General features: G+C 41.1%; 1 protein-coding gene across 1 annotated transcript in view; it reads left to right on the forward strand.

The window, feature by feature from the left end:
- The first annotated feature begins 6576 nt into the window (after positions 1–6576).
- The window catches only part of LOC134443899 (angio-associated migratory cell protein-like), a 28994-nt gene continuing 8070 nt past the window's right edge, over positions 6577–27500 (forward strand). The window contains exons 1-3 of the mRNA XM_063193430.1: positions 6577–6609; positions 21454–21504; positions 21987–22078. Of these exons, the coding sequence (XP_063049500.1) occupies positions 6577–6609; positions 21454–21504; positions 21987–22078 (176 nt within the window). The remainder of the gene's footprint in view (positions 6610–21453; positions 21505–21986; positions 22079–27500) is intronic.

Genomic DNA, 27500 nt, shown 5'->3' on the forward strand with positions numbered 1-27500 from the left:
TAAGGCCTTGTATACGAATAAAAGCCAATGTTTATGCCGTCTAAAATCTAGTGATGGCCAGCCTACTAGATCATATAACACACAATAGAATGCTTTCTTCTAGTGATGGATCTTAAAGCAGAGTGATAAGTAGAGTCAAGTGATTGTAAAAGTGCCTTGGTGGTATTTCTATAAAAAATGTCCCCATAATCTAAAACAGGTAAAAATGTAGCTTCTACCAACTTCCTTCTTGCAGATTGTGAGAAACAAGCACTGTTTCTGTAATAAAACCCCAACTTTAATTTTAGCTTTGACACCAATTGCTTAACATGAAGCTTAAAAGACAAGTCCTCCTCTAACATAAAACCTAGGTACTTATAAGAGGAAACCAACTCGATGGAGCTGCCCTGCAAGGTGAGAAGAGGTGGAATAGGGATATTCCTTCGGCTCCTTGCAAAGATCATATATTTGGTTTTCTTGTCATTTAAAACTAATTTTAAAGATAAAAGGCTGCGCTGGATTCTTTCAAATGCTTCTTGCAATTTTGAGATGCAGCCTTCCATGGAAGGTGCAGAACAATATATTATAGTATCATCTGCATATAAGTGAATATCTGCATCTGATAGGTTGTCACCAAGATTATTAATATACAGTATATCACGAAAGTGAATACACCCCTCACAGTTTTGCAGATTTTTGAGTATATCTTTTCATAGGAAATCATTACAGAAATGTAACTTTGACACAATGATTAGTGACCTTTTAACAACATATTTAACCGCTTAAATGTCTTGTTCACTCAGAAAATAACAAAATACAGCCATTAGTGTTTGAACATGTACTCACAAAAGTGAGTACACCCCAGATTAAAATCCGGTAGAGAAGGGGCTATGTTGGCTCGAATCGTCTCGAAATTAAAAGGGATGACAAGGGAGGTCATCAGTGTGCGTTTCAACCTTTCTTTGCATTAAACTTTTAAATTTTGAGTCTGCATCTGGCTTAAATAGATTGGTGTGAGATTTGAATGCAATCCTATGGAGAATATCATGATCTGCTTCAGTAGTCACAGTGCATGTTGACATGTATGTTTCTTTTAGGTGTATTTCAGATTGGCAATGTTGACAGCATTCATGCATCCCCAAACCATGTCAGTCCCACTACCATGCTTGGCTTATGAGAGGATACACCTTTTTTGTAAAACTCACTTGTTTACCACCACACATGCTTGACACCATCTAAAGCAAATATGTTTATCTTGGTCTCAGGGGAGATGAACAGACCAAGGATATGGATCACTGGAACCATGTCGTGTGATCTGAAGAGACCAAGATAAACAAATTTGCTTTGTTTAAGGGATAAATTAAAAATATAAGACAGAGGTCCAGCAATAATCTCAGCTGCTAACTTTAAAAAATACGGCTCAATTTCATCAGGCCCTGCAGACTTCTTGGAATCTAGATTTTTTAGGGCCTTTAAGACCTCGTTTCGTGTAATGGCAGAAAAGCTAAATGTTGGGCCATTTCTTCTCAGGGGAGGAGACGTATTTGTCACGTCACTCCCAGTGGATTCATTAAAAATTGATCCTGATGAAACAAAATGTTTATTAAAGCTATTCGTAATATCAAGCATATTTGTGATACGCTGATCATTCAATACAATGTGATCAGTGAAATCATTACAAGAGGTTAATGGAGAAAGCGACTTTATGGTTTTCCAAAATTTGATAGGATTGTTTATATTTTGTGAAGTTTCATTTAAGTAATATTCTGATTTTGTTTTACGTATCAGTGCCGTGCATTTATTTCTTAAGACTCTAAAAGCTAACCAATCTGTTTCAGAGTCCGATTTTCTGGCCATGGCCCAAGCTAAGTTTCTTGCATGAATAAGTTCAGATAGGTCATTTGAAAACCAGGGGTTATCACGCCCTTTTACTCTTAATAGGGGCATGCCTATTCACAATTTTCATAAATAAGCTGTGGAAATACTGCCATGCAGTGGTCACATCAGGTATTAACATCAACCTGTCCCAGTCAACTGAGAACACGTCATGCAAAAAGCCTTGGATATCAAATTGTTTAAAAATTCTCTTTGTGATAATTCGGGGTTTTGCTTTAGGAATTTTGCAATTTCTTATAGCAGCTATCGCACAATGATCACTAATGTCATCTGGGAACACCCCTGCGTATGTATATTTATGAGGTTTATTTGTGAGTATTATATCTAGTAAAGTGGACTTGCTTAATTTCTTATGGTTAACCCGTGTAGGCGAATCAATCAGTTGAGTAAGGTTCACAGAGTCACAAAAAGATTTGAACTGATCTGAGCTTGGCGACATCCAATCCCAATTCAGATCCCCCAAAAGAACAATATCCATGGATAATAAATCCGTTAAGGCACCGGTCAACGAGGCTAGAGCACCACCGACAGTCGCGGGTGGTCTGTAGCAGCCGACCAGACACAAGTGACAGTTTTTACCAAATTCCAGGTCAATAGCCAGGAGTTCAAACTGCTTAGGGATAGAAACTGATTTAAGAACAGATGCATGCAAGCTTGATTTAACATACACTGCAACCCCGCCCCCTTTACTTTTACGATCCGTTCGAAATAAATTGTACCCCTCCAAGGCAATGTCACGATTTGATATGGATTTTTTTAGCCACGTCTCCGAGATGACCAAAATGTCTGTTTTGGTCGTGCTGGCCCAGATTTTTATTCGATCCATTTTTGGTAGTAAACTGCGAGCATTTAGATGCACAATCCCCAGGCCTGTCCGATTCGAAAAATCCAGAGGAGTTGCAATAGTTCCAATTGGGCCAGGGTTTGGGCTTAATCCGGCCATTAATAGCAACAGTACTACCAGAAAACGTTTCCTGGCTTGTTTTAGAAGGGGAGTACTTCTTTGATCCCCATGCGGGAATGATGTGTCCTCAGTCATATTCACGAACATTAGGGATTTCTCCGGCAAGATAATTAATGACATGGGACTATCAACAAGTCGAGATGTGCAAAGGGGATCCGTGTGTTTTAATGGCAGGTGAAGATGGAGACGCGCCTCGGCAATTACATTGCCTCCTGGGATCCATGTAGAATACCCTAGTCCAAACACGTGAAGAACTACACAGAAAAGCAGCATCTTCATGATTCCGCAGTGATGTTGGAACTCGTGCCGTGATGTTATGGTGGTGCAGACACCCCCTCCACCTGGTCATAGGGGCAGCGGTAGGTCAGCAGCGGCAGCAGCAGTGCGAGACGGTGTTGGACAGACGAGCCGACGGAGAGCAGACGAACCCAGAAGGGAACCGCAAAGGCCCACTCCCGATGCTACGAGGACCCCTGGATCTCGGCAAGCCCAACGACAGCCGCTTCTCTCCAATCGAAAGTCGCCAGCCGTCATCCGCTTTCCGGAGTGATGTAGCCGGCTAGTGCAGGTATCCAGGTGCTGGGTGGCAAGCAGCCCACAGGCCCGGGAAGGACGGCGAGTCAACGACCTCACTGCAACCTCCAAGCGTAATCCACAAGGATGTTTCAGGAACAATGACGACTTTCCAATCGCCGGTTTCCAACCAGGAAAACGCTCTCCGGAGTGCGCTGGCTACGTGATGGTGGAGGTGGAATGTCACAGGTAGTAGCCCACACCTAGCTTCTCCCAACGCGGCAGGTTTCAGGTGTCTACAAGTCCATCTCAGCAGGTATGATTTTATCCAGAGTTCCAAACAAGAGCAGGAATATTGAAATGTCACTAAATGTATAAACATGCAACTAGAGGGCTAGAGTCTGTATATTGGAACGCACCCCTGGTGTCTCACTCCTGTCGTCTCTTATGCCTCCCAGTTTCCCCCAGCGCGCGCGCGCACACACACACACATACACAAACACACACACACAGGGCTTCCCAACGCACTTTACAGTTAAAGGACTATTTTGAGTAGTTTAATTCACCGTTTATTTCATGTCGTCTGCTGTCTCCGTTATTTAGCTTATTTGCATCAGTTGGCTTTACAGTGGGCGTCTATGAGCGTCTATGGCCGTCTATGGGCATGTCCATGTACTGCACATGTATGCTCTTAAATAACGCCTTTAACATTTGGGTAACAATTTATAATAAGTACCCCTTATTTAAGCACAAGTTTAGCCTTAGTTAAGCCTTATTTTAACATTAGTTAACCGTTAGTGAATCACGAGTTAGTCATTATGTAAGTATTATTTGTCATTTCTTAATCATAACTACTACCGTTAGTAAATGGTTTGTGTGTGCTGATGTAACTGTTCGCTAAGCAAAGTTAAGCCTTAGTCTAAGTCTAAGGCTTAACTAAGGCTTAACTTGTGCTTAAAAGGGGGTACATATTACAAACCCCAACTCCGGTGAAGTTGGGACGTTTGGTAAACTGAGAATAAAATCAAAATGCTATCATTTTCAAAACATTCAATACATTCCTTAGATGGAGAATAGTGAAAAGACAACATATCAAGTGTTAAAACCGAGACAAAATATTGTTTTAGGGGACATATGTACTCATTTCTAATCTAATAAGATAAAACAAGAACAACATTTTAAAATGAATTGTACAGAGTGTCCAAGTATAAGACCATCACAGAGAGGCTGAGTCACTGAGACTTAAAGATGCAGAGGCAATAATTACTTTAGTTATTACATAGAGTTTTGAATTCCCTTTGATTTACCATAATTGTGTGTATATAACACATATTTTTGTCATTAAAATCATTGTATAGGTTCATGACATCATGAAATATACAGTATATTGGCTGTAGTCTCACTCTATCACGCCGAGAAATAAAGCTAGTGAAAACATGACCATATTAAGGACGCTTCATGTGTGCAAATGATAGAGGGGTTTAACATTCCCCTATCCACCCGAACTCACTTGAAATAGACCCAGAAGACATGGAAAACTGTCCTTTGCTTACAGAAGTCATCAGAAGGTGCAGAAGTCAATTCTTTTTGAAAATAATAGAGTCTTGCACATCCTGTGCTACAGTGAAAATTGACCATGCAACTTGTGTTAGTGCTAACTTCAAAAGTCAGCCTCCATGATAGCATGGGGGTGCAGTAGTACATTGGTTAAGCTGTTCTAACTCACCTGTAGAATTGAATACAGTACTAAATGAAATAAATGGGTTTTAAACAGCATGAAAAGCCACTCGTGCAATATATTTTGAAGGGAGATCTTCGATTACTGCCACATAGTAAGGACAAATTGTATTCTCTACTATGTTTTAACAGTTTAACTCCAACATAAGGACCAGCAGGACATAAAATGACTGGCTTTTGGTCAAGACCCCCATACTCAAGCAGCTTCACTGGCTCCCCATCAAGTCACACACCTAACCTAGTCCTAACCTTCAAGTCCCTCCATGGTCTGGCACCCCACTACCTCACAGACCTCCTTCACCCCTATATGACCCCTCAAGATCCCTGCGGTCCTCTTCCAAGGGCCAGCAGATCATCCCTCGTGCCAGGCTCAAGGCCACCAGTGACAGAGCCTTCCATGTTGCTGCTCCCATTCTTTGGAAGAATCTGCCTGACCACATCCAGAATGCCCCTTCACTGGCCATGTGACACATCTCTTCCTGGAGGCTTATGGCTGCAAGTCCCAGAAGCACTTTCACTTACATACATTCACACACATGCTCACACACTGACGCGCACACACACTCACACTTTCCAACACAACACTCTGTGAAGCGTCCTTGGGTGTTCTGAAAGGCGCTATATAAAACGAAAGTATTATTATTATTATTATTATTATTAAGACCTGCCAAAGTGTAAGCACTACAGAAAGGAAAACATTGCAAAACAAGAATACACCTACCATTTAAGCTGTTGAAACCATGTCCAAGATAGGAATCAACACTGTTTTTATATAAAATCATCTCATCGGTTAATGCTATTAACTGTTAACCCTTTTAATGCCAATGTTATTTTGGTGAAAATGCTCGATTTGGGCATCACATATTCAACAGGCTGTGGCTGGACAGTGGTAACAGATAGAGCCTAACTGTAAATTACAATAATGTTGAGGAAGACCCAAGGTTTATTTTGGGAGTAAATATGCATACCTAATTAGCATATTATGACGTCATATGGGGCGGCCATTTTGAATTTTTAATTAGTAATGGAAAATATTGATAATTTTCAATAGATTTTCAATAGATTATTGAATTTATTTAGAAATATGTGACATCCCATTACTGTCATGTTGTGCACATACATTATGGTCAAGTAAAAAAGTAGTTTTAAGCCTAATAAATAGTAAATATTGTAACTAATATTGTAATAATAATAACATAGCAAGAAACGGAATAACTGGGAGGTTGTTGCCTGGAGTGCCAAAAGTGTTTGCATCTACCTGTGACTTTTTAGTCTGTGAAAACCTTTCTCAGACAGGGTAAGCACACATATTCAGTACACATATATGCCTATATAGCCTATTTTACTACACCTGTGACCTATATAGCCTACTGTGAGTGTCAGTTTCGATTCAATTCAAACTTCAAAGGGGTAGAGTGTTGTATAGTTGTTGTCACGCGCTTATCTTAAAACACTTGTGTACAGCTGTTGCTCATACCTTGGTCAAGATGGATGAAGATGTTCAAGATGGAGTCAAGCAGGTAAGTAGGCCGCAAGCAGGTAAGTAGCAGGTAGGCAAGCAGAGGGAGAGAGGCAATGGCAGGCAAGCAAGAGATGGTAGGCAATGGCAGGCAGGCAGGTAGGCAAAGAGAGGGGGGGAATGACAGGCAGGCAAGCAGGTGGCACACAGTGTAGCAATCCAAATTGTTTGTTATCCAAAATAAGGCTAGTTAATCCAAGTGTAAAGGCTCAACATAAAAGGTTCCAATAAGTAAACTAAGGTATATGTTTTCAATGTTCAAAGGTTTCCAAAGATTCAAGTTTAGAGTATGTAAGCGTGTAAGCGTGTAAGCGTGTAAGCGTGTAAGCGGTAAAAAACTATATCACTACAACACTTTCCTTTGTCTAACTGAGACTGACTACCAAGTGAGAGGCAGCCATCTTTACCTGGTCAGGTGACCCAAGGCTGTGTCAAAATAAAAGTCAAGGGCCCAAGGCCAGCAAATCTTAACCAAACTAAGAGTCTAAACTTAGGAAGCTAAATTGGCTCCAACACCTACTGTAGGCTATTTGGATAAGGCGCAGGGGCAGTGACCTCTGTATGCATAGGATCATCCTGGATGATCATCAGCATAGCTCAGTGAATGAATGTTACAGATTGTCACTTACATTTCACAGAACTAATGGGCACAGTGTCAAGATAATGGGCATAAAAAGGCCTAATTTGTATCATGAGGTGTACCCTTGTGAAATCAGTTTCAGGAAAAAGGGTGGAGAGGCGGAGCAAATCAGCATCACCTCTCCTGTTATCTCAGCTCTATTGACTTATAAACTGCTTCTATTCATTTTGGTATCATAGGCTACTGTTAGGCATACAGACATGGATCGAAAATACACACAGCCCAATTAGGCCGACGTTATCACGTTATAGTATACCTATACTTTATAAGTAACACCTAAAGTCGGCCATCTGAAGGCGATCAGAAGCGGCACCATCCCCCCTCACGCATAGCGCAGCGCTTTCCTCTCCAGTCTCTCCGGTTCCGCCCCCTCTTCCATGCTGCTTTAGTGACATGACAAACTCTAATAAAGACAGTCCAACCACGGCGACCAGCCCAGTTTTCAACAAGTCTAAAATATTCGTGTTATAGGGTATGCGTCTTCATTTCGCCGTGCGCAACGGTAAAAAAAAAACAAAAAACGCCATTTCCCCAAGCCATGTATCGAATTTCTACGGGATGTACAACGTCTAACAGGATAATCCATTCTTTTTTGTAGCAGTGGTTTTCCTTACGGTCTTTCATAGAGGGAAATGACATACGTTATCTTTATGTTTTAGCTTTTTCGCCTACTCCAGCTTAGGGGAAGACGCACGTCAAAGTTCAACACCAAGTGAAATATAGCCTATTTCGATGAACAAATGATGACTGCAATCACTTTAGCGGCGACATATGGCATTGTATTGCATATAAAACGCACGACATAGAAATAGTGGTTGCCTATTTAGAGGTTTATTCAGTGAAATTACGCATATCGCCCTGTGGGTTTGGATGACAATAAACGCTTCTCGCATGTTCTAAGGAAATCCCCCGTAACCATTTACAAATCGCCAAGCAAACACATTCTCACAACCCCGCAAATGTTCATTAGTTTGTGTTCAGGATCATGTTTCCTAGGTCTACACCGTGTTTCTGTGTTTGACAGGGGAGGTCCCAAACAGCCGATTGATCGTCTGTGTTGCAATCTCAGCAGCAACATCTTTTTTCTTATAATAATGGCTGCAATTACTTGAGGGGCGAAATACGCAATTGCATTGCACACAAAACATCATGACAAGTTGTCGTCTGGGGGCAGGCCAACTTGCTTCAGATTTATTCAGTGAATGAAACCAGTCGCATGGGTTCTACTCGCCTGGAACAGGGCTTTGCCTTCGCGCCGTGTGTGTTCAAATGGGAACTCCCCTACGTAATGAAGTCTCCAAACAAACCACTTCTCTCAATCCCGAAACTTTCCATTGAGTTGTGGTTAGGATCAGTTATGTTTGTAAAACTGTTTATGTATGTAAAACTGACGCCATGTTTCCCTGTGTTTGGCAAGGGGATCTATTTCACTGCCTATTCGAATTGGCTGTTCTTCTCTGTAGCCACGGCTAAGCTAGCAATAGGAGACGCATTGCCTAAGGCCATATTATAAATGTCTACACATATACAATCAACTTGTGGGAAAATATAATGTCACTAAACATAAACCACCAAGACAACTTGCATTTGGAATGTATTTGGGCTTGAATTAGAGGAAATTATGTGTACAATCTCACAACGCCGATCCTCCTTTGTTTTGAAATAGTGACTTGCAACGCAACTTCCGCGTCTGGGTTTTCAGATGGAAATTACTCGAAAAAAATGCACTAAGAGGGGTCGAAATTCTTAGAAAGGATTGAAGTACCACATGTCTGCCACCCAGTGGAAAGGAGTATGGACAAGATTTTACACTCTATTCGACGTGACAGCCCACCTAATTCAATACCGCGACCTGTCGCAATTTTGCGACGACGGCAGAAAAAGGGTTAAGTGTTGTCTTTTGTTTTGTTTTTAGTATTCCTCGACATTTGCTAACTGTTATTGTCCTCGTCCCAACTCTTTTGAGACACGTTGGATTTACATATTCATGAATGTCCTCCAAAACAATAATTTTGGTCAGTTTTGATGGCTGATATGTTTTCTTTGTACCTTTCTCCAACTAATGTCAGAGCCAGACTTCTGAAAATGGCAGTATTTTGTTATTATTCACAATTAACCTTGCGTCCCAACTTATATGGAGTTGGGGTTTGTATAAAGTGTTACCAATATTTGCTTTCTGAAAGGTTGCATCTCGGTAAGTTGCCATTTTGTGAATGAAAGGAAAGAGGGTGCATTCAAAATGCTACATAAAACACAACAGAAGCCATATTTCACTGCACAAATATCAGTGAATCCCCCTGAACACTTGGCGAGTTGCACATTCTGGAAAACAGGTGTAGGGCGGTGTTAAGAGCATATTTGGACATGCCCATGGGCAACCTGTTGAGACGAAATGCAAACTAGCCAAATAACAGAGAGAACAGCAAACCTGAAATAAATGGTGAGGGCAACTCTAAAGCATTCATAACATTGCAGACAACTCTGAAAAGGGAAAAACAATAATAACATTGCAGACAACTCAGAAAAGGGAAAAACATTCATAACATTGCAGACAACTCAGAGAAGGGAAAAACATTCATAACATTGCAGACAACTCAGAGAAGGGAAAAACATTCATAACATTGCAGACAACTCAGAGAAGGGGCTTAATGTTCAAACTGGTGCACTTGTCCTTTAACCCAGTGGTTCTTAACCTTTTTTCCTTAACGCACCCCCTTATCTGTTCCCAAGATAAGCCATGCACCCCCAAACTTAACTTCTACATATATCTATGCACTAAAAAAGATTTAACTATCATGATCCTTACTTGAGACACTGTTCATGGGGATCAGAACATGTTTTAATTTGGTTTAGATTTGGCCCAATGATATTGTTCACTAGCAAATTTTGGTCACAACCTGAACACAAACAAAATTCTGGGCACCCCCTGGAATCTCTGCCGCACCCCCAGGTGGTGCCCGCACCCCATGTTAAGAACCACTGCCTCAACCCATTGATGCCTGATGTTGCGTTGCGCAACATTGGCCCTGGCGCCTGGAGCTGCATTACGCAACATTCAGGCTCATGATATTTGAGACTACTTAATTAAAAGTCTCTGTTTATTTGAGATGAATGAACACATTCTAATGAAAGATGAGGGTCTTAGCGTCTAAATGCAAATTAGTGCTTATTTTTATGTGCTTCAGAGGCTAAGATATTTAGGTTTTTACAGGCTGAGGGCAGCTTTTCTTAACAAGGGTTCAGGCATTCGGCACCTTTTTTTTGCAGGTGCCTTAGTCGTCAATGGGCTAAGGGAACCATCTTAATGACCCCCGCCCCACCTTGACTAGCTCTACTGAAGCGAAGAAGATTTTCTATTGTGCACGTCATTTCAAAAGAGGAATATTTTCTATTGGGAATGTCATTACCACACACACACACACAGACTTTTCACTTCTTTATTTTTGCTCACAACTTTAAATATAATTTCTACAGACACAAATTTAGAAATTGCAAAGCAACTCGGTAAAGATCTAGATAATTGAAACCACATCCAACAAAATGCAGATAGTGTCCATACTGAAGATATTTCTTGGGGAGACTCGGCTCCTAAATACGTCGGCTACAATTACTGAAGATATTGAATAACAGAGATGGGACCAAGTCACTAATTTGCAAGTCACAAGTAAGTCTCAAGTCGTTCCAGTCAAGTCCGAGTCAAGTCACAAGTTAAGACACATTGGACCAAGTCAAGTCCAAGTCCAAGTCGTACCTGAGCCAAGTCAAGTCCAAGTCCAAGTCTTATTTTTTTCCAAGTCACTAACAAGTCACTTTCTATTCTATGGGCAACATTGACAATTACTTTTGGTCATAAATTCATTACCTCTCCACACTGCTCTGCATGTCCCCCTTTGTCAGTTGTGTTCTAAACAAAAACAGTAGGCCTACTGGTGTTGTTTAAGGGCAATTCATTTAATATTTCATTTTTTCATGTAATTTCTTGACATACAAATGCAAAAAAATAAGTACATATAGACTTGCCATACTATTGCAAGTCATTGCAAGCTAAAACTGGCAAGTCAAGTCAAGTCTCGAGTCAATAGTTTGCAAGTCGAGTCAAGTCACAAGTCATTCTTAATATTGGCAAGTCAAGTCTCAAGTCAAGTCATTTGTGTGCTCAAGTCTGACTCAAGTCCAAGTCACGACTCCCAAGTCCACATCTCTGTTGAATAATATCTAAGAGTTTTGTGTGTGTATTTGAGAATCCAAGCATCCTTAGCACTCTAGTGGTCAGGCTGTGCAAATGGCCCATGACTACGAAATATTATATTGCTACTGCTTACCCTCATGTACTCTGCTGCACTGACCCCATACTCAGTACTAGTATGAATTTCCTCCTTGTAAGTCGCGTCTGCTGCATGTAATGTAATGTAATTGTGACGGAGGTCATCTTGCACCTGTTCATCCCCTCGGGGGTCGAACCTGCATCCTCGTCAACTACAACGGTCTGGCAATGGGAGACACAGCACGATACTAGTCTCCCGGCCCAACGCATCGACACTGTATGAGGCTTTGGGAGGGAGGTTAACCAACGTTCCACGCCAACTCTGCTAGTTAGCCTCCGTTACGTAACGTAATATAAAATATTAGTTCACTATTACAGTACAGGCTGTTGACATTTGAACCCCCCTGCCAGTGATGTCCTTCAAGAGCGGCTGGTACTTCAGCAATTTGTCCAAATAAGTCTGTTGAAGTCAAAGCAGTCAGTGCAGCAGCAGCCTACTTCAATCATAGAAGGGTGGGAGACGTGACGCCTTGTTTTTTCGTAACATCGGTTGAAAACCTACAGAACTGTTATTTTTCCTTTAAAAAACATATGTCAATGAAAGAAGATATGGTACATTATGTTTCATATTAGTCTAAGATGAGAAGAAACATTTTTGTTAAGATTTATGTACAGGGTTATATGTCAAATATCCTGCGGTGTGACTGTAACATTAATGAAACCTGGAATATAATATATATATATATAAATTAACCAACAACATTTTGAATAATGTATGAAGCATTTGGCATGATTGCATAAATATTAACTTTATATTAAGATATGTGAATGTGAAAAAAACTCAAGACAGTAATATTAACTACAAGTTCAATTTCGTAACACAAATTGCGTCCTGTGGGGTGACATGTATGTCAATGTTTGTGAACGGGCAGCTGCAAGGCCAACTACAAGGGTCTTAAAGACTGGCTCCTAAACAGTCAGTACCTCAGTTATTGGAGAGTGCTGTGGAAGCTTAAGGTGACTCTTAACCTCTTAATATGTCTTCATATTGCAATCTTTCTGTCACGCAATGCTTAGTTTCATTTTATGGTGTCCTGTGGTGTGACAGCTCTTATAGAAGGAAAAAAAATATATAAATGAAAACACATATTAAGATTGAACACAATATCATTATCAAGTTAGCATGAGCTCAGATGTCAGTCATGTATACAAAAGGATTAAAATGGCCATAATGCAGTGAATTCCCTGTGGTGTGACTCCATTTTCCTGCTTTGTGACATGCCTATGCAATGTGTTGATGCAGGACACATTTCCCCAAAAATGGCAAAAATAAGGTGAAATTCCACAGACCACTAAGTGCTTTATTTTTTTCTTTTTTACAAAAAAATTTTATCCATCATTTTTTTTCAGGAATTTGAAAAACTTTCTTTTTTTTTGCGTTACGCCCTTAAACGTAAACCAACCAGAAACGTTTTGATTCCTCATCCATGACGGTTTAGTGGCATTCCGTTCATGAAGAGCAGAGTTTGAGATAAAACGTCTGAGCCTTCAGTATACAGTTTGTCTATATACACACTGTAAAAAAGGATATCAGACATAATTCATGATAACGTCAATAGTTAAGAGTTATTCTGCTGTGAAAATGAAAAAAAAGAAAAAGTTTTTGTGAAGCTTTGAATTGAACATTTGTGAAACTTTGTGTTAAAACCACACAAAGCATCAATTCACACAAGTTACTATAATGCAGCCATTCTCAAACTTCAGAACACCAAGGCCCACTTTGAAATGTGCAAAAAAATCTGGGGCCCATCAAACTACATAGACCAATATAACATAATTACCTCCGCCAAGGGTGGAGGTTATGTGATCGCCTGGGTTTGTGTGTGTGTTCGTTACGCCTGGGTTTGTGTGTTCGTTATTGTATGTTCGCTGCTATTTCGCGGCCTGCCACAAGGTGGCCGAGGTGAATTGAGCTATGACAGGGCGTGCCTGCGAGGTGGATTGATGGACAGTGACCACAGCCAGAATGTAGGCTATTACGCGCGGATTTGCTGTGCCTACATGGCTGCGTAGCCAAGCACACCACATGACATATAATAATAATAGCATATACAATATGGCACACATATTGTCGCAGAGTTAGGCTAATTGTTCTCCGAGTGTTTCCCTGCTCAGTTGAAGTTCACGAAGGGTGGAGATAATATTAATAACGGCGAATAGTGGTATAACAGATAACAGACAGCGCCAAGGAGGGAAAGGTACCCGGTTCACTACAGGCTACATGAAAGGTTAATCAAAGTTGTGCTGCGACAGTCACCACAAAGCCAGACAGAATGCACACAGAACGCACGGATTTCGTAGCCAATAGCACACCAAATGATATATAATAATAATATACAATATGGCACACATATCGTCGCAGAGTGTTTGCCCTGTCAACCAAATCAGCTTTCGCGGAGTTAATTGTTCTCCGAGTGTTTCCCTGCTCAGTTGAAGTTCACGTAGGCTGGAGATAATATTAATAACGGCGAATAGTGGTAGGCTGATAACAGACAGCGCCAAGGAGGGAAAGGTACCCGGTTCAGTACAGGGCAGGCTACATGAAAGGTTAATCAAAGTTGTGCTGCGACAGTCACCACAAAGCCAGACAGAATGCACACAGAACGCACAGATTTCCTGTGCCTGCATGGCTGAAGCCCAAGAAGCCAGGTGCGTGGGTAGCCACTAGCACCAAAACATAACGTAATCAATGTAATCAATCAGGGGTGATGCATATCGTCGCAGCTTTCGCGGAGTATTTTCCCTGTCAACCAAATCAGCTTTCTCTCGTCTGTCCAGTTGAAGTTTGTGGCCTACAAATGTAGGCTAAATGTAGTGAACTGGATCCTTGGCGCTGTTAATCAGCCTAACAGTTCACCGCCCTATTATTATTTTTTTATTTTTTTCAATCCACCCTTCGTAGGCATATCGTCGCAGCTTTCTCGGAGTTTATTGTTCTCCGAGTTTTTCCCTGTCAACAAATCACCCTTGTCTCGTCTGTCCAGTTGAAGTTTGTCAGTTAAAGCAAGCCTTTTGCTTAACAGCATGCAAAACACAGACTGGTTCTTCTAGCCTACTTTACAAATAATGAATGAATAATGAACGAGTGGAGAAATTAATAACGACGAACAGTTTAATCGTAGGTAGCAGCGCCAATGAGGGAAATTAGACCTATCCAGTTCATTACATTTAAGGTTAATCATGTTAACAGACCACAGTTAATCAAGGACATGGTAATTAGGCCCTATAAAAAAAGACAGATATAATTTTGTTACAACTTCACTGTTTAATTCTCTGACACACTAATGGTGTATAAACCTGCATAAATGACACCACATCATCACACAAATAGGCTATCCTATGTGTCTAAAAACAAACTGAACGTCCTTGGCGGAGGTCTGCACACTCTGGGTGCATTTCTAGTTTATAACTTATTACATTACATTATTTTACTTATATTTTATTCTATTTTATCATATATCATATCATATCATATCATATTATATTGTTATGATGAATAATAAGTCAGGGCCTATTTTGAGAAAGTTGTGGCCACTAAAGGGCCTCCTAAATACTGAATATGAATTTAGCATGAAACAATCCAGCATTCACAGCTCGGAAAAATATGCATTAGATCAGGGGTGGCCAACCCGTCGGAGACCAAGAGCCACATTTTGTAATGTGTCACAGCAAAGAGCCACATCGACACACAAACATCACGCGGGCATATAAACATGTGCACACCCACTAACATGGGCATCACCCATCCTTCTTGCACCACAGACCAGCATACACAACAACACATGGGCATGAACATCAACCATCTCTTCCTTTCTCACACACACACACACACACACACACACACACACACACACACACACACACACACACACACACACACACACACACACACACACACACACACACACACACACACACACACACACAATGTGTCAGATGGATGTTACACTCCAACTTAATGGCCTGACTACAAGACGATCCTGAATGTAAGATGACATCCCCCCCCCTTTTTTTTACTGCTTCAATGTTTTTTGGGGAAAGGGTTTTTTCAAGATAAAATGTTGTTTTACATAAGAAGACAAACACAGGTCAAAATTATGTTAATACATTCTTTCATATTTCAATGAACACATTTCACAGCATAATTTCCATGAGCACTCTTTATAACAGAGCACGAAGTAACGCGGCACAAAGATTCTCTGCCTTTCTTAGCTCATGTGGGGGTTAGGCGCACAGGCACCGCTTTCTTGCGCACAGATCATCATTGGATGACGACAACACCCAAAATTAACAAGGTGGTTCGTCAAATCGCCGTTCATTTTCCACATTAATGTTTCAGCGGGTGCTGACAGGGGGCCAGGGGAAAAATCAAAGTTTTCTTTTTGAGACTAAACTGAGTGCGGACAAGCGACAAGTCGATTGAAATTGGTTCCCACCTGCACGCTGTCTGCCCGCGCCCCTTTGACAATGGATGATAGACCACGCCCGACATTCACCGCGAAAACCAGGATAGAACATTATTTTTGGCGCTATTTTGTCAATAGCCCGCGACGATTTTAAACCAAAAACACAATTTCACATTCGGGTCAATAGCCATGAACAGAGCGCAGAGATGGCTACGCAGGACAGAGATTCTTGGCGCATCTCTGCTCCAGACGGCTTTCTCTCCATATCATTTGCACATTTATAACCGCAGGGCTCCAGAGTGCGACCAATTTGGTCGCATATGCGCCCATTTTTTTCAATGGTGCGCCTAAAAAATATTTTTAGGCGCACCGGTGCGACCAGCCATCAGTAGAACAAAATCAATGACCAAACAACCGTTTTAATGGACATAAAATTAATAGTCATTCTAGTGGCCCATCATCACACAATAAAACGTGTCGATGCGGTCATTCCTTCAACTCCGCTGAACTACCGGTAGCTTTCTCCCCCTTCCTCGTTCACAGGCAGCCCGACGTTTCAGAATAGAATGTTCGACTTTGCTCAACTACCGTATCCGAGTTCACATGTGCCAGCGAGTTGTGTGTTCTCAACCAGGCGAGTTTTGCAATGGACGAGAGCGTTACAATCACGGTAAAAACAGCGAAATGACTCGAGGATATTTTAAACACGAGAGAGTCACAATCACGGGGAAAAACTAAATGGCTTGAGCGGATAGTAAACATTGCCACACAAAAACGCAGACGGGTGCGCGGATAATTGCCCGTTTCATCCGCGTGCAGAGCTGGCCAAACAACAGGTGACGCGCTAGTCTGTCGGGACTTCTGTGAGAGTTTTTTTGATAGCGACTAGGGCAAGCTACATACTGCCTATCAGTCGGCAAGGCATCGTTCATGCACCTCGAGACAGCACGAGAGAGAGGGAGAGAGAGAGGGAGAGCGAGCGAGCGCACTAGTGCTGTCGTGTCTGTTCGTAGCGCTTGCTAAGATACCTCAATCATTATGCAGAGGGAGAGCGCGCAAAAATGGGGAAATAGACAAAACCCAATTCACCTCAGATTCCACTGTAAACATAGGCTAGGCTATTTGTGTGAAATGATTTTAAAAATCGTGACATTTTTAGCAGGGTTTGTTAAAAATCTATCTATCTATCTATCTATCTATCTATCTATCTATCTATCTATCTATCTATCTATCTATCTATCTATCTATCTATCTATCTATCTATCTATCTATCTATCTTCATATTGTAACTCTGTGCTTGTGCCGTGTGCGTAGCCTTATTGCAGAAAAGGCTGGTATGTTGATCTTACTAGTCAAACACATACTGACTAAAAGGCTACTAATTTGGTCTTTTCTACCAGCCAAACTGAAATTTCTCCAGCATTTGTCCGGTTGACTGGCTGGTGTTAATGCAGAGCCCTGCTTGTAGCCAAGATGTGTTAGTTAGGTAGCCTACTGTCATGTCTTTTATAAGGAGCACATTTGGAAGACTAGCCTAGGTTATAGCGCATGGAAGGCTCCAGGTCTTTTAAAAAAAAAAAAAAAAATATATATATATATATATATATATATATATATATATATATATATATATATATATATATATATATATATATATATATATATAAAATAATTCTATTGTTATTATTTTTAATTATTATTTTTTTAAAGCTGAGGTGCGTGTGTGTATGCGGTGGTGAAAACATTTGGGTGCACCTAAATTTTGTGCTGGTGCACCTAAAAACATTTTTTTGGCGCACCAGTGCAACCAGTGCAAAAAGTTAGTCTGGAGCCCTGAACCGCCATATCCGAGCGACAGAATCTACAAATATGGACAGCACATTTCTTGACATTATTGAGGAGCCGCAGGTTAGCCACCTATGCTTTAGATAAGCAGCCTACTAGCTCTATAATAGTTAGGTTGAAATAGCTAAATAAATAAGGAAGTGTAGCCTACTCCAGTTTCTGGACGCACACAAGAAAGACACAAGATAACTAAACAAGATGTTAATATCTAAACACCATGTGAGTAAATTTGAGGATAATTTCCCCAGACCTCTCGCGGCCCGCCTGCAATGTCGCCGCGGCCCACCATAGTTTGAGATTCACTGCTGTAAGGTGTTAAATTAACTTGGAGTTTTGAGGAAGCATTTTATAGTGTTGCCTAGTTGCAGGTTAGAGGCAGACAGATGAAAATCTTTCCAGCAAAACATCTACATTCCAATTGTGTCTCACCAGCCATTTTAATAGGTACAGTAGTGCTGGCAGTGTTCGAATTATGCCGAAAATTTTGGGGGGTCTCGTGTTTTGGGGAGGGGGGGGTGGCTGTTACGCTTGTCTCAGAGCGCGAATCTCGAAAGCACATGGGAGGAGTAACCGTAGTCGTGGGCCTCGGTGCAGGAAGCTAGACCACCTGGACCCTCTTGTGACCACTTAGGATATTTTATAGCTAATAATGTTCCAGGTATCATTCGCGATTTAGAGTGTGACGATGTGTAAATTTACATCATGGAGTATTGAAAGAAAGTAGCTGGTCAAAATCATAACAAGCTTGAAAGTCATCATATTACCGTTCCACAGCGCACCTAAACAGTAACAGTATATTGACTACCTTATGCATATCACCAGTTGAGACAAGGAGCTGAGCAAAAGGAGAGGGGTAGATAGAAAAGCTGTTGTGTGCGGGTGTGTGCACGCGCAGGTGTGACTGACAGCAGTCTTCGCTGACGCACGGAGAGAGAACCCCAATATTGATCACTGATTATAAACCAGTAGCTCCCAGGAGTTGTAAGCGTTTCCATAGCCCCATATACAGAAAAGTCCCAAATTGCAATTGTAACCGAGTGGACTTCACGAGTTTTGTAGCGACGAGTTTTGTAAAGTCTACCACCAATAATTACCTCACTCAACAGAAAGGCAACACAGGTTCTTAGTACGGAGACAGAGACAGGGATCCCACAGTTTAAATAGTTTATTCTTAGTTCAATTATCTGTACAACATATGAGCAATATGAATGAATAAAACAGCATGTGAGTGATTCTCTAATTCGCCTACACTTTTAATTCCCTGGATTTTATTTGTCAATTCCACTAACTATTAACTGCATCCAATGATGTTTTGGACATTAGAAAACATTTATCTTTCAAATAATACAGAAAGTGTAGACATAGCATTATTTCCCTCAGCAAGAATGAATATTTAATACTGGTTTTGGGCGTTTTCATGCCGTCCTGTTTTCCAAATGTCAGATTCAGTCTTCATATTAGCATGTAAAGAAACTTGTTTTGCCCAAGACGATTGCAAATGTTGATTCACAGTAATCATCACAATATGACAAAACTGTCAGAGAGACCACTGTCCTTTCCATTATACATGAAATTTGCCATTTTGTGTGTGTCCACGAAAACTGTGTTAACCGTGTCACGGTCTGAAACCTCCTCCATAAATCAGTAATGGTTTGGTCTTAGGCCATACGAATAACATCACGTGATGTCATAACCTCTTTGGCAGGATACGGGAAGACTTTTTGGTAAATTTTGAGCTCCATCCTTCCATAATTTAATCCATTCTTTTTCATGTTCTCATAGCGGGAAAATTGCCTGTCAACTGTGTTATCAACATATTGATAAGAATCTGAATTAGAAATCACATGTAGAAAAACACAGATAAAGCATACAGATACATGAATTGATTAAGGTGTTGTGGTGGAACTTCTGAGGTCCTCAGTTAGCACAACACCATAAAAATGGCTGAAATTTCAACGGTGTTACCGTCAATGGTGTTACAATTAAGTATGATAGTCAGAGTTGCCAGATGAGGCTGATGATTTCCAGCCCAAAAAATGATCAAAATCCGCCCTAAAAACCCGCCCAATTCTATTGATTTATATGGCAGTGGGAAGGTTTTTCTGATAGATGCCATTTTTACCCGCACACGGCCATCCTAAGCAGCCCAATTGGGCGGGAACCAGCCCAATCTGGCAACACTGATGACAGTTGAGGAGGAGTATGTTTTTGCCAATTTATATCCATATTGACAGACAAACAAACAAAATAATTTGTGTTCTAGGGAGATGGGTTTGTCTGCTCTGTTTTTTCTCCTAAAAAAGTGCCGACTTGTTCCCCTGCACTGTTGACCATAACACAGTTGAGTAACACGGTTGACTGTTTTGAAAGTGTTTTTGCGCTATTGATCCCTTATGTGTTGGAAAAATCCTATGAACATACACTAGGGATTATCTCTGGAGAAGGAAGTCTTGTGTAAGGATGGTGACTATATTCAAATCAGACGTTACAGGGATTTATGATGAAAAATGTGTCAGTCTGTATCACAGTGACTCATAAAATCCTACTTATGAAGCTCAATAATCACATTTTCTATATCAGTTGCACAGATTAATGACAACATTACTGCTAAGGGACATAAGCACCTTCAAACATATATTGTTTCAACTCTGTAGTATTTTTATATATGTTTGAAATGACATAGTATTTGTCCGTAACACTGTTGACAAAATAATTAAGCAAATGTTCGCTTTCATTAGAGTATTTATCAAATGATTTAAGATTAAGCTTGGCAATTTGTTTGTTTGGAAACTTAAATATATACACTATGTAAACATCTAGGTCATTTAGTTGAAAAAAAATACTGATAATTGACATTTTGCTTTTGCCAAAAGTGTAGGGGAATCGTAGAATCACTCATGTGCAAACAAGCAGGGGCAGGACTCACTCACTCACATTCACGGTTAACAGACAGTACACTTTGAGCTGTTAATAGGGCTGGCCAGAACCAGTAGCGAGCGCCAGCACTAATGTCCCCAGAGCAGAGGAAATAAATCAAACTACAAGAAAACAACAGAAATGCACACAAATCATGCAAATGAAATCAAAAACACACTGCAAATGAAATCGAAAACACACTGCAAATCTGTATTTCAACAAACATGCAAAGCACAGCAAAAAAGGGAACACAGCACACAGGTTAGTGCGTCAGGGGGCACAGTGGGCACAGCACACGGGTTAGTGCGTCAGTGGGCACAGCACACGGGTTAGTGCGTCAGGGGGCGCAGGGGGCACAGCACACGGGTTAGTGCGTCAGGGGGCACAGCACACGGGTTAGTGCGTCAGTGGGCACAGCACACGGGTTAGTGCGTCAGGGGGCACAGTGGGCACAGCACACGGGTTAGTGCGTCAGGGGGCACAGGGGGCACAGCACACGGGTTAGTGCGTCAGGGGGCACAGGGGGCACAGCACACGGGTTAGTGCGTCAGGGGGCACAGCACACGGGTTAGTGCGTCAGGGGGCACAGGGGGCACAGCACACGGGTTAGTGCGTCAGGGGGCACAGGGGGCACAGCACACGGGTTAGTGCGTCAGGGGGCACACAGGGAAACAAACAAATTAAATGAAACACAATCCTCTTCTGGCAAAACAGCAGATAGACGGCACCTTGCACCAGTTCTTGGTCCTGCTGGAGAGCGCCGATGTAAGCTATAAAATACATACAAACTGCGTCGGCAGGCAAAAACGGGAAAAATTGGCCATTTGGCGTTTTTTAAGCCATTTTGGGCCCACATAAGTCAATGTAATTTGTTGAATTTGGGCGGAATTTAGCGCATTTTGGCGGTTTTTGAGAAGCTTTTGGGCGGGATTTGGTCAGACACATCTGGCAACACTGTACCCACCTTATAACGCACGTTGTGTTCACTAACGACAGCTTCAGCGATCCACCACACCACACAGGCTTTCCATTACCAGGCTACTGTCTAGAAACGAAAATATGCATCACCTTAGGCACGAGTAATGACAGAGAATGACAGAGAAGCGTCTTATCGTGGGTGTATGTGTAGAGACGCAACTTACCCTGGACTGAATTATAACTGCACGCTACGCAGCTCTTCACGCAATGTCACTCAACATTCACAACGACACGCCAACATAGGCCCACACATTCATTCGTGACCTCAGGCAACACCAGGGCCTGCCAACCCAAGCAGTCTGACAGGAAGACGCCAGCACAGGAAGAACGCTCTCCCCAGGTTCATAACCTTAAAGGTGGGGTAGGAGATGTTTTTCTGAAAAAATGTTTACCATATCATCTGAAAACCTCCTCATGACGCCATAGCACCCACTAAAATAGAGTGTTTGGTCCAGTGTAGAGGGCGTAGTCAGAAGAAAACGGCAACCAATAGAAGTAATACTCATCGTTACTTCTATTGGTTTCTGACACGTCCATCAACCGCCAGCACTCCCCCCTCCTCCCTGCGCCACAGTGGGTTTACATACAGTGTTCAATCTCGCCCTCCAACCCGTGCCTGCAGTTCACCTAGGGAGCGCTGTCGAGACAGCAGAGCTCATAAGGCTGGCGCTAATAACTTGACATTGTGCTCGCTGTCGGCTGAAACTTGACAATATTACTGTAAGTTCTGAGAAACCAATGTGGATTTCAATGAAATGTACAATAACCTGGGAGTTATGTCCTTCTGATTTCCTACAGCTTTGGCATTTATGAGAAAATTGCTTTACGGCCGTCGTGATCACAGCAATGCAGCCGACCGACCAATCCAAACGCAGTGTGTGAAGCCACTCGTGACGTCATATTGACAATAAAGTCGTATTTTACAAAGATCCAGCGAGTTTAAACATTCAAACTAAGTGCTGTTTGAAAGGATAATCTATGCTGCCTTTTGGAAAAGGAAATTGAAACGATGATACCAATTCTCTCCCAAAGCAATGGCAGCATCGTGGTTGAGCTCCATGGGACCCCATTCATTTCAACAGCCTCTGCGCTCCTTGGCGCTCCTCTGCGCTGTCTGGATGGCGCCACTTAGTGGACAGTACCACCCGGAAAAAGTCGCAAGATTCCTCTCTCGTACTACCCATACACACTCTCTGCCTGCGCGTTCACCGACCCGTGAACTTGAACCCGACCCCGCCCCCATCATTATTCATGCTCACGTGTAGCGACGAGGATCATCTCACTCGGCTAGCAAGGTAACGAGAGTTGAGCTACTTTGAAACTTTGCTGGCTTTTGCAGAGATACAGAAGAACTTTGGCTTTTGGTACACTGGACTAACCATGTCAGGATAACATACACCCTTGGATTATAGTCATCGGATTCACAAAAACAGACTCCAACGCGGGCTGAAAATTGAAAATCGGACCTGACACTCTTGGACACAGATGTCGGCTACGGCAGCGGCTTCAAACGTACGCTTTGGTGACCATATTTCTAATCGAGAGGTCAGGTAATATATTTGTCTCTATAATATTTTGTGAATTGGTTTAGGACACAGTGGTGTCTTTTTTTTAAGCAAGTATCCATTGGGGTCAGAGGATTAGACAACCTCAAACTCCAACATCCAGCTGCTACCTTAATCGAGTTATTTTTGGTGTTTTTTTCCCCTGTGGCATTTATTCTGTGCACATAAACACGTTTTCAGAATTGCTCTGTGTAACTCAGACGGTTACTCTTGTGTGTTTTGCTACTAGTTGTGCGAACAAGCCAGACAAACCAGCTGGGAGGACTGAAGCACTTTTAAATTCCCCTTCTCCACCGGGGTTACCTACCATGTAGTAACCTACCATGTTTACGCACACATTACTTTGACCAGCAAAGCCCATGTCTTTCTAGTGGTTTACAAAAATATATCGTTTGCATGTTTTGCTTTGGGTACGTCTCTGTTGTATGACGATGGTAATACTGTAGCAAGCACAAGCACAACCTGTTCGCCGCTCCAGCATTGCAAAATAGATTGCCTTTGGGTTTTCAAATGTTTACATGCTTGTGGGTGTAATGTTGTTAACTCGCTGATGTCGTTTTTGAGAAGACAGTAGTTTTGCATTTGATAAATACCACCTAATGACCATGACGGCTACACTGCCCTACAATTTCAGAACGCAGTATAATTCAAAATGGCAAACTGAGAAAAAAGGCTTTAACCCTCTGGGCGCCACAGGCGACTTTTGTCGACGAGATGCCGTATTGTATAAAACGGTCGTTTTTTTCAAATAGGATATCAAATGTAGTTCAACTTCCACCTCTATAGGTGGCAGACATGTTTTACTTCAGTTCTAAACACATTGGGACGCCTTATATGGTATTTTGTTTAACCCTTGTGTTGTGTTCATAAGCTGCATACACCTGTGGTGTTCGGGTCATTTTTGACCCGTGATAACAAAACTCAGCCATAAAATACCTAAAAACACTAGTTCTCATCAAATATTGTTTTTCATCTCATAGCTAACTAGGTATGTATTCATATCCATGGATTTACTGCTTTATTTATTCATCTTTTTTACTTTACAGGTCTTTTATCTTACATTATGCAAATCGTTTTTGATGACCAAAACTATCAAAACCTGCATAAATTCACTATTAATACGTCCTAAAGTGATACAATTAGTGATTATGTTGCCCATGTGTTACAGCTGATATGAGAGTACAACAACCCCCAAATTTATTTTATCAGTTTTTCTCTAATATTGAAAAATATCATCAATTGTGACTTTTGTGGTGTTTGGGTCCAAACCAACCCAAAGAGATTTATAGCAGGATAAAGACGAAATGTCAACTAAATTGTTTTTTCAGTGCATAAAATCAATGTTTACATATGTTGACTTGGTGTTTTTCAATATTTATATGATTTTAGTGTGGTAATTGTACAAAATAACAATTCTGTCAGAGTCACAGCTATTTTGCCAATCTAATGCAAATATATAGGAAATGAACACCTCAATGCACATGAAAAAGACACACTATTCATGTGAATCCACTATGCTATGAACATGAACCATTATCTCATTGCCACATCAACTTTATGGAAAGTATAAGACCAGTTATACATGTTTTGGTGCCATTATGGATTTCTTACACGTTTTTTGGACAAAATAATGTGCAAACATTTATTTTGCAAACAAATGTGCAAAAAAACAAAATGCAGAAATGGATTCCCTGACCATGAAAACATATGAGTAGACACCAGAAATACATCTGTACTCCTTTCACAACAGGAGATATGATGTATTGTAGTGTATGGGACTGTCCGCAGCCATATTGGATTTGTAATATGAAAAAGCTGGCAAAAAAAATTTTTAGGCAAGAAATACATTTTCCCCACCATGAATCACCAAACTGAAGACAAAGGGCAACCAACAGCTTTTCAGACATGCATACAACAACCAAAAATGTATGCCCGGGTGAATTTTGACCCGAACACCACAGATGTAACTTTTTTTTTTTTTGGACCTTTAAAATTTACTAAAATGATCAAACATATTTTTTTTGTGTTGAAATGATTGTGACTGAGGATTAGATGAACCCTCATTCCAAGAAAATAAAGGAAAGTGTGTTTTTTTCACACTAAAACTTGAAAACGGGTCAAAAATGACCCGAACACAACATAAGGGTTAAGAAAACTACAAAACTACAAACCGCGTTCATTGCGGAAATAACTCCTCCCCTGTGAAACAACTCGAAAGACGGAAGCAACTCTGCCGTGACATTACGTGGATAATTCTACTGAATAAACGACCAAATGCATTCAAATGGTAACTTGTCATGGTTGTACATATGTATTCATCATATATTTCGCCCCTAAATGAGGTAATATGCAAACAGGAGTGTATTTTCTGCCGCAGTAGAACTTACCATGTTATGGTGCCTGAGGGAGACTATCGATAGCTTATTTGTCGATCATGGAGACTGTAACAGGAAAACCCTTCATTCATTCACTTGTAAGTACACAATAGAAGTGTTTGTTTCTGCAGGAGACTTATATAATGAGGAAGGGAAGATTTTTCCTATCAAGACGTGAGGTAAATATTGCGTGCTGCTTTGTAGCAATATATATATTGCTGGCGACGTTCATTGCAACGGGGGATGAGGAAGCGCGTCGTAATTTGCCTGTTACAGACTCAATAGTCAACACCTGCAGGGTGACAGGGGTCGGGATGTTTGTAGAGGAGCTTGTATACTAAGTAGAAAAGTAAATGAAGACAAAAGAAGTGTGCATATTCCTGCCAACAGCGGGGGATGTTGAGTGGGAGGCGCCTGAGACACACAGGTCTCGTGCCCATTCTACTCGGTGCAAATTGGAATCGCAGTTCACGCTACTCGACACTGTTTGTGCCGTCTGCAGGTCTAAATAAATAGCAATGCTATTCTAATAATATAATAATAGTAATAACTATGTCAAATTGCGGCCTGACTGAGTCTATTAGCAACAGAAAATTGTGATACCAGCTGGGGTTTGGTGCATCAGAATGACATCGGCGATAGCCTATACCATCCCCCCCCCCCCCCCCCCCACACCACCCCCACCCCACACACACACACACACACACACACACACAGGTTCCTTTATATCACTTATTTGTATATCAGTAAATGTAACACTTGGTTTGAATAGGTATTTGCACAAGTTTTTAGAAATGTAGTCCATACCCGGAGTCCTTCTGGGTGTACGCTGACAGGCCTACTGTAGGCTACTCTAGGCCTGCTGTACTTGGTTCAAAGACCGACAGATGGACAAAATGCACATAATACCTTCAGTGTGGATTGAATCTGTATGCTGGGCATTGCTTTGAAGGGTTTCCATGCACTAAAAAAATAACTTGTCACCTTCATAGACCAGCCCCTACAGGCAAAACGGCAACCTTCCATTCACTTGTGTTTGTCACTGTGCTACATTGTTGCACAATATTAGTTACAAATTACACATTTAGTGTACATTTTTTGCTATCTAGACCTAAATGTATGCACAGAACATAATAGTGAAGGTGTCTGGGGAAATTTTATAAATTAAATTAAATAAATGATGAAAAATATTTTAAAAATATGCATAAATATGCAATAACTCATTATAAATTCAAAATGGCCGACACCATATGCGAATTAGATGGGATAATTTACTCCTAAAATAAACTTTGGGTCATCCTCAATATTTGTCTCATTAATTGTCAGGCTCTATCTATTACCTATGTCAAGCCACAGCCTTTTGAATATGACATGTCAAAATCATCCGTTTTGGGCAAAAACCTTTGGCGCCGAGAGGGTTAAAGTTTCCTTTCTGTCCACGCGACTGTGTTGGAGGTAAAGTGGTGATGACACTTCCATATATACTTTTTTATGGTGAAAATTTATGCACACAATAAAAAAAGCAAAAAAAACAACATTCTCATTACTTTTTAGCTGAAAAATCATTATACTGCGCTCTGTTGTGGTATTACTGCCTACACCAAAACCACGGTGTCAATGGAGAAGTGCAGTATAATTCGCATTATACTGCGTTCTTGGCTAGTACGGCGTAACCTCCTAAAACCAAAAAGCGCAGTATAATCAGTTTTTTGCGTTTTTTTCCGAAACGGGACCAAGTTGGGCCAAAAAAAATTAACACAAGAAAAAGAAGGTATTTTAAAGCCAATTTCCGGTCTAAACCCATTTTCGACCATTTTCAAGATACTGCGTTCTGATATTGTAG

This window comes from Engraulis encrasicolus, unplaced genomic scaffold, assembly GCF_034702125.1.
Source record: "Engraulis encrasicolus isolate BLACKSEA-1 unplaced genomic scaffold, IST_EnEncr_1.0 scaffold_38_np1212, whole genome shotgun sequence".
Classification (NCBI taxonomy): Eukaryota; Metazoa; Chordata; class Actinopteri; order Clupeiformes; family Engraulidae; genus Engraulis; species Engraulis encrasicolus.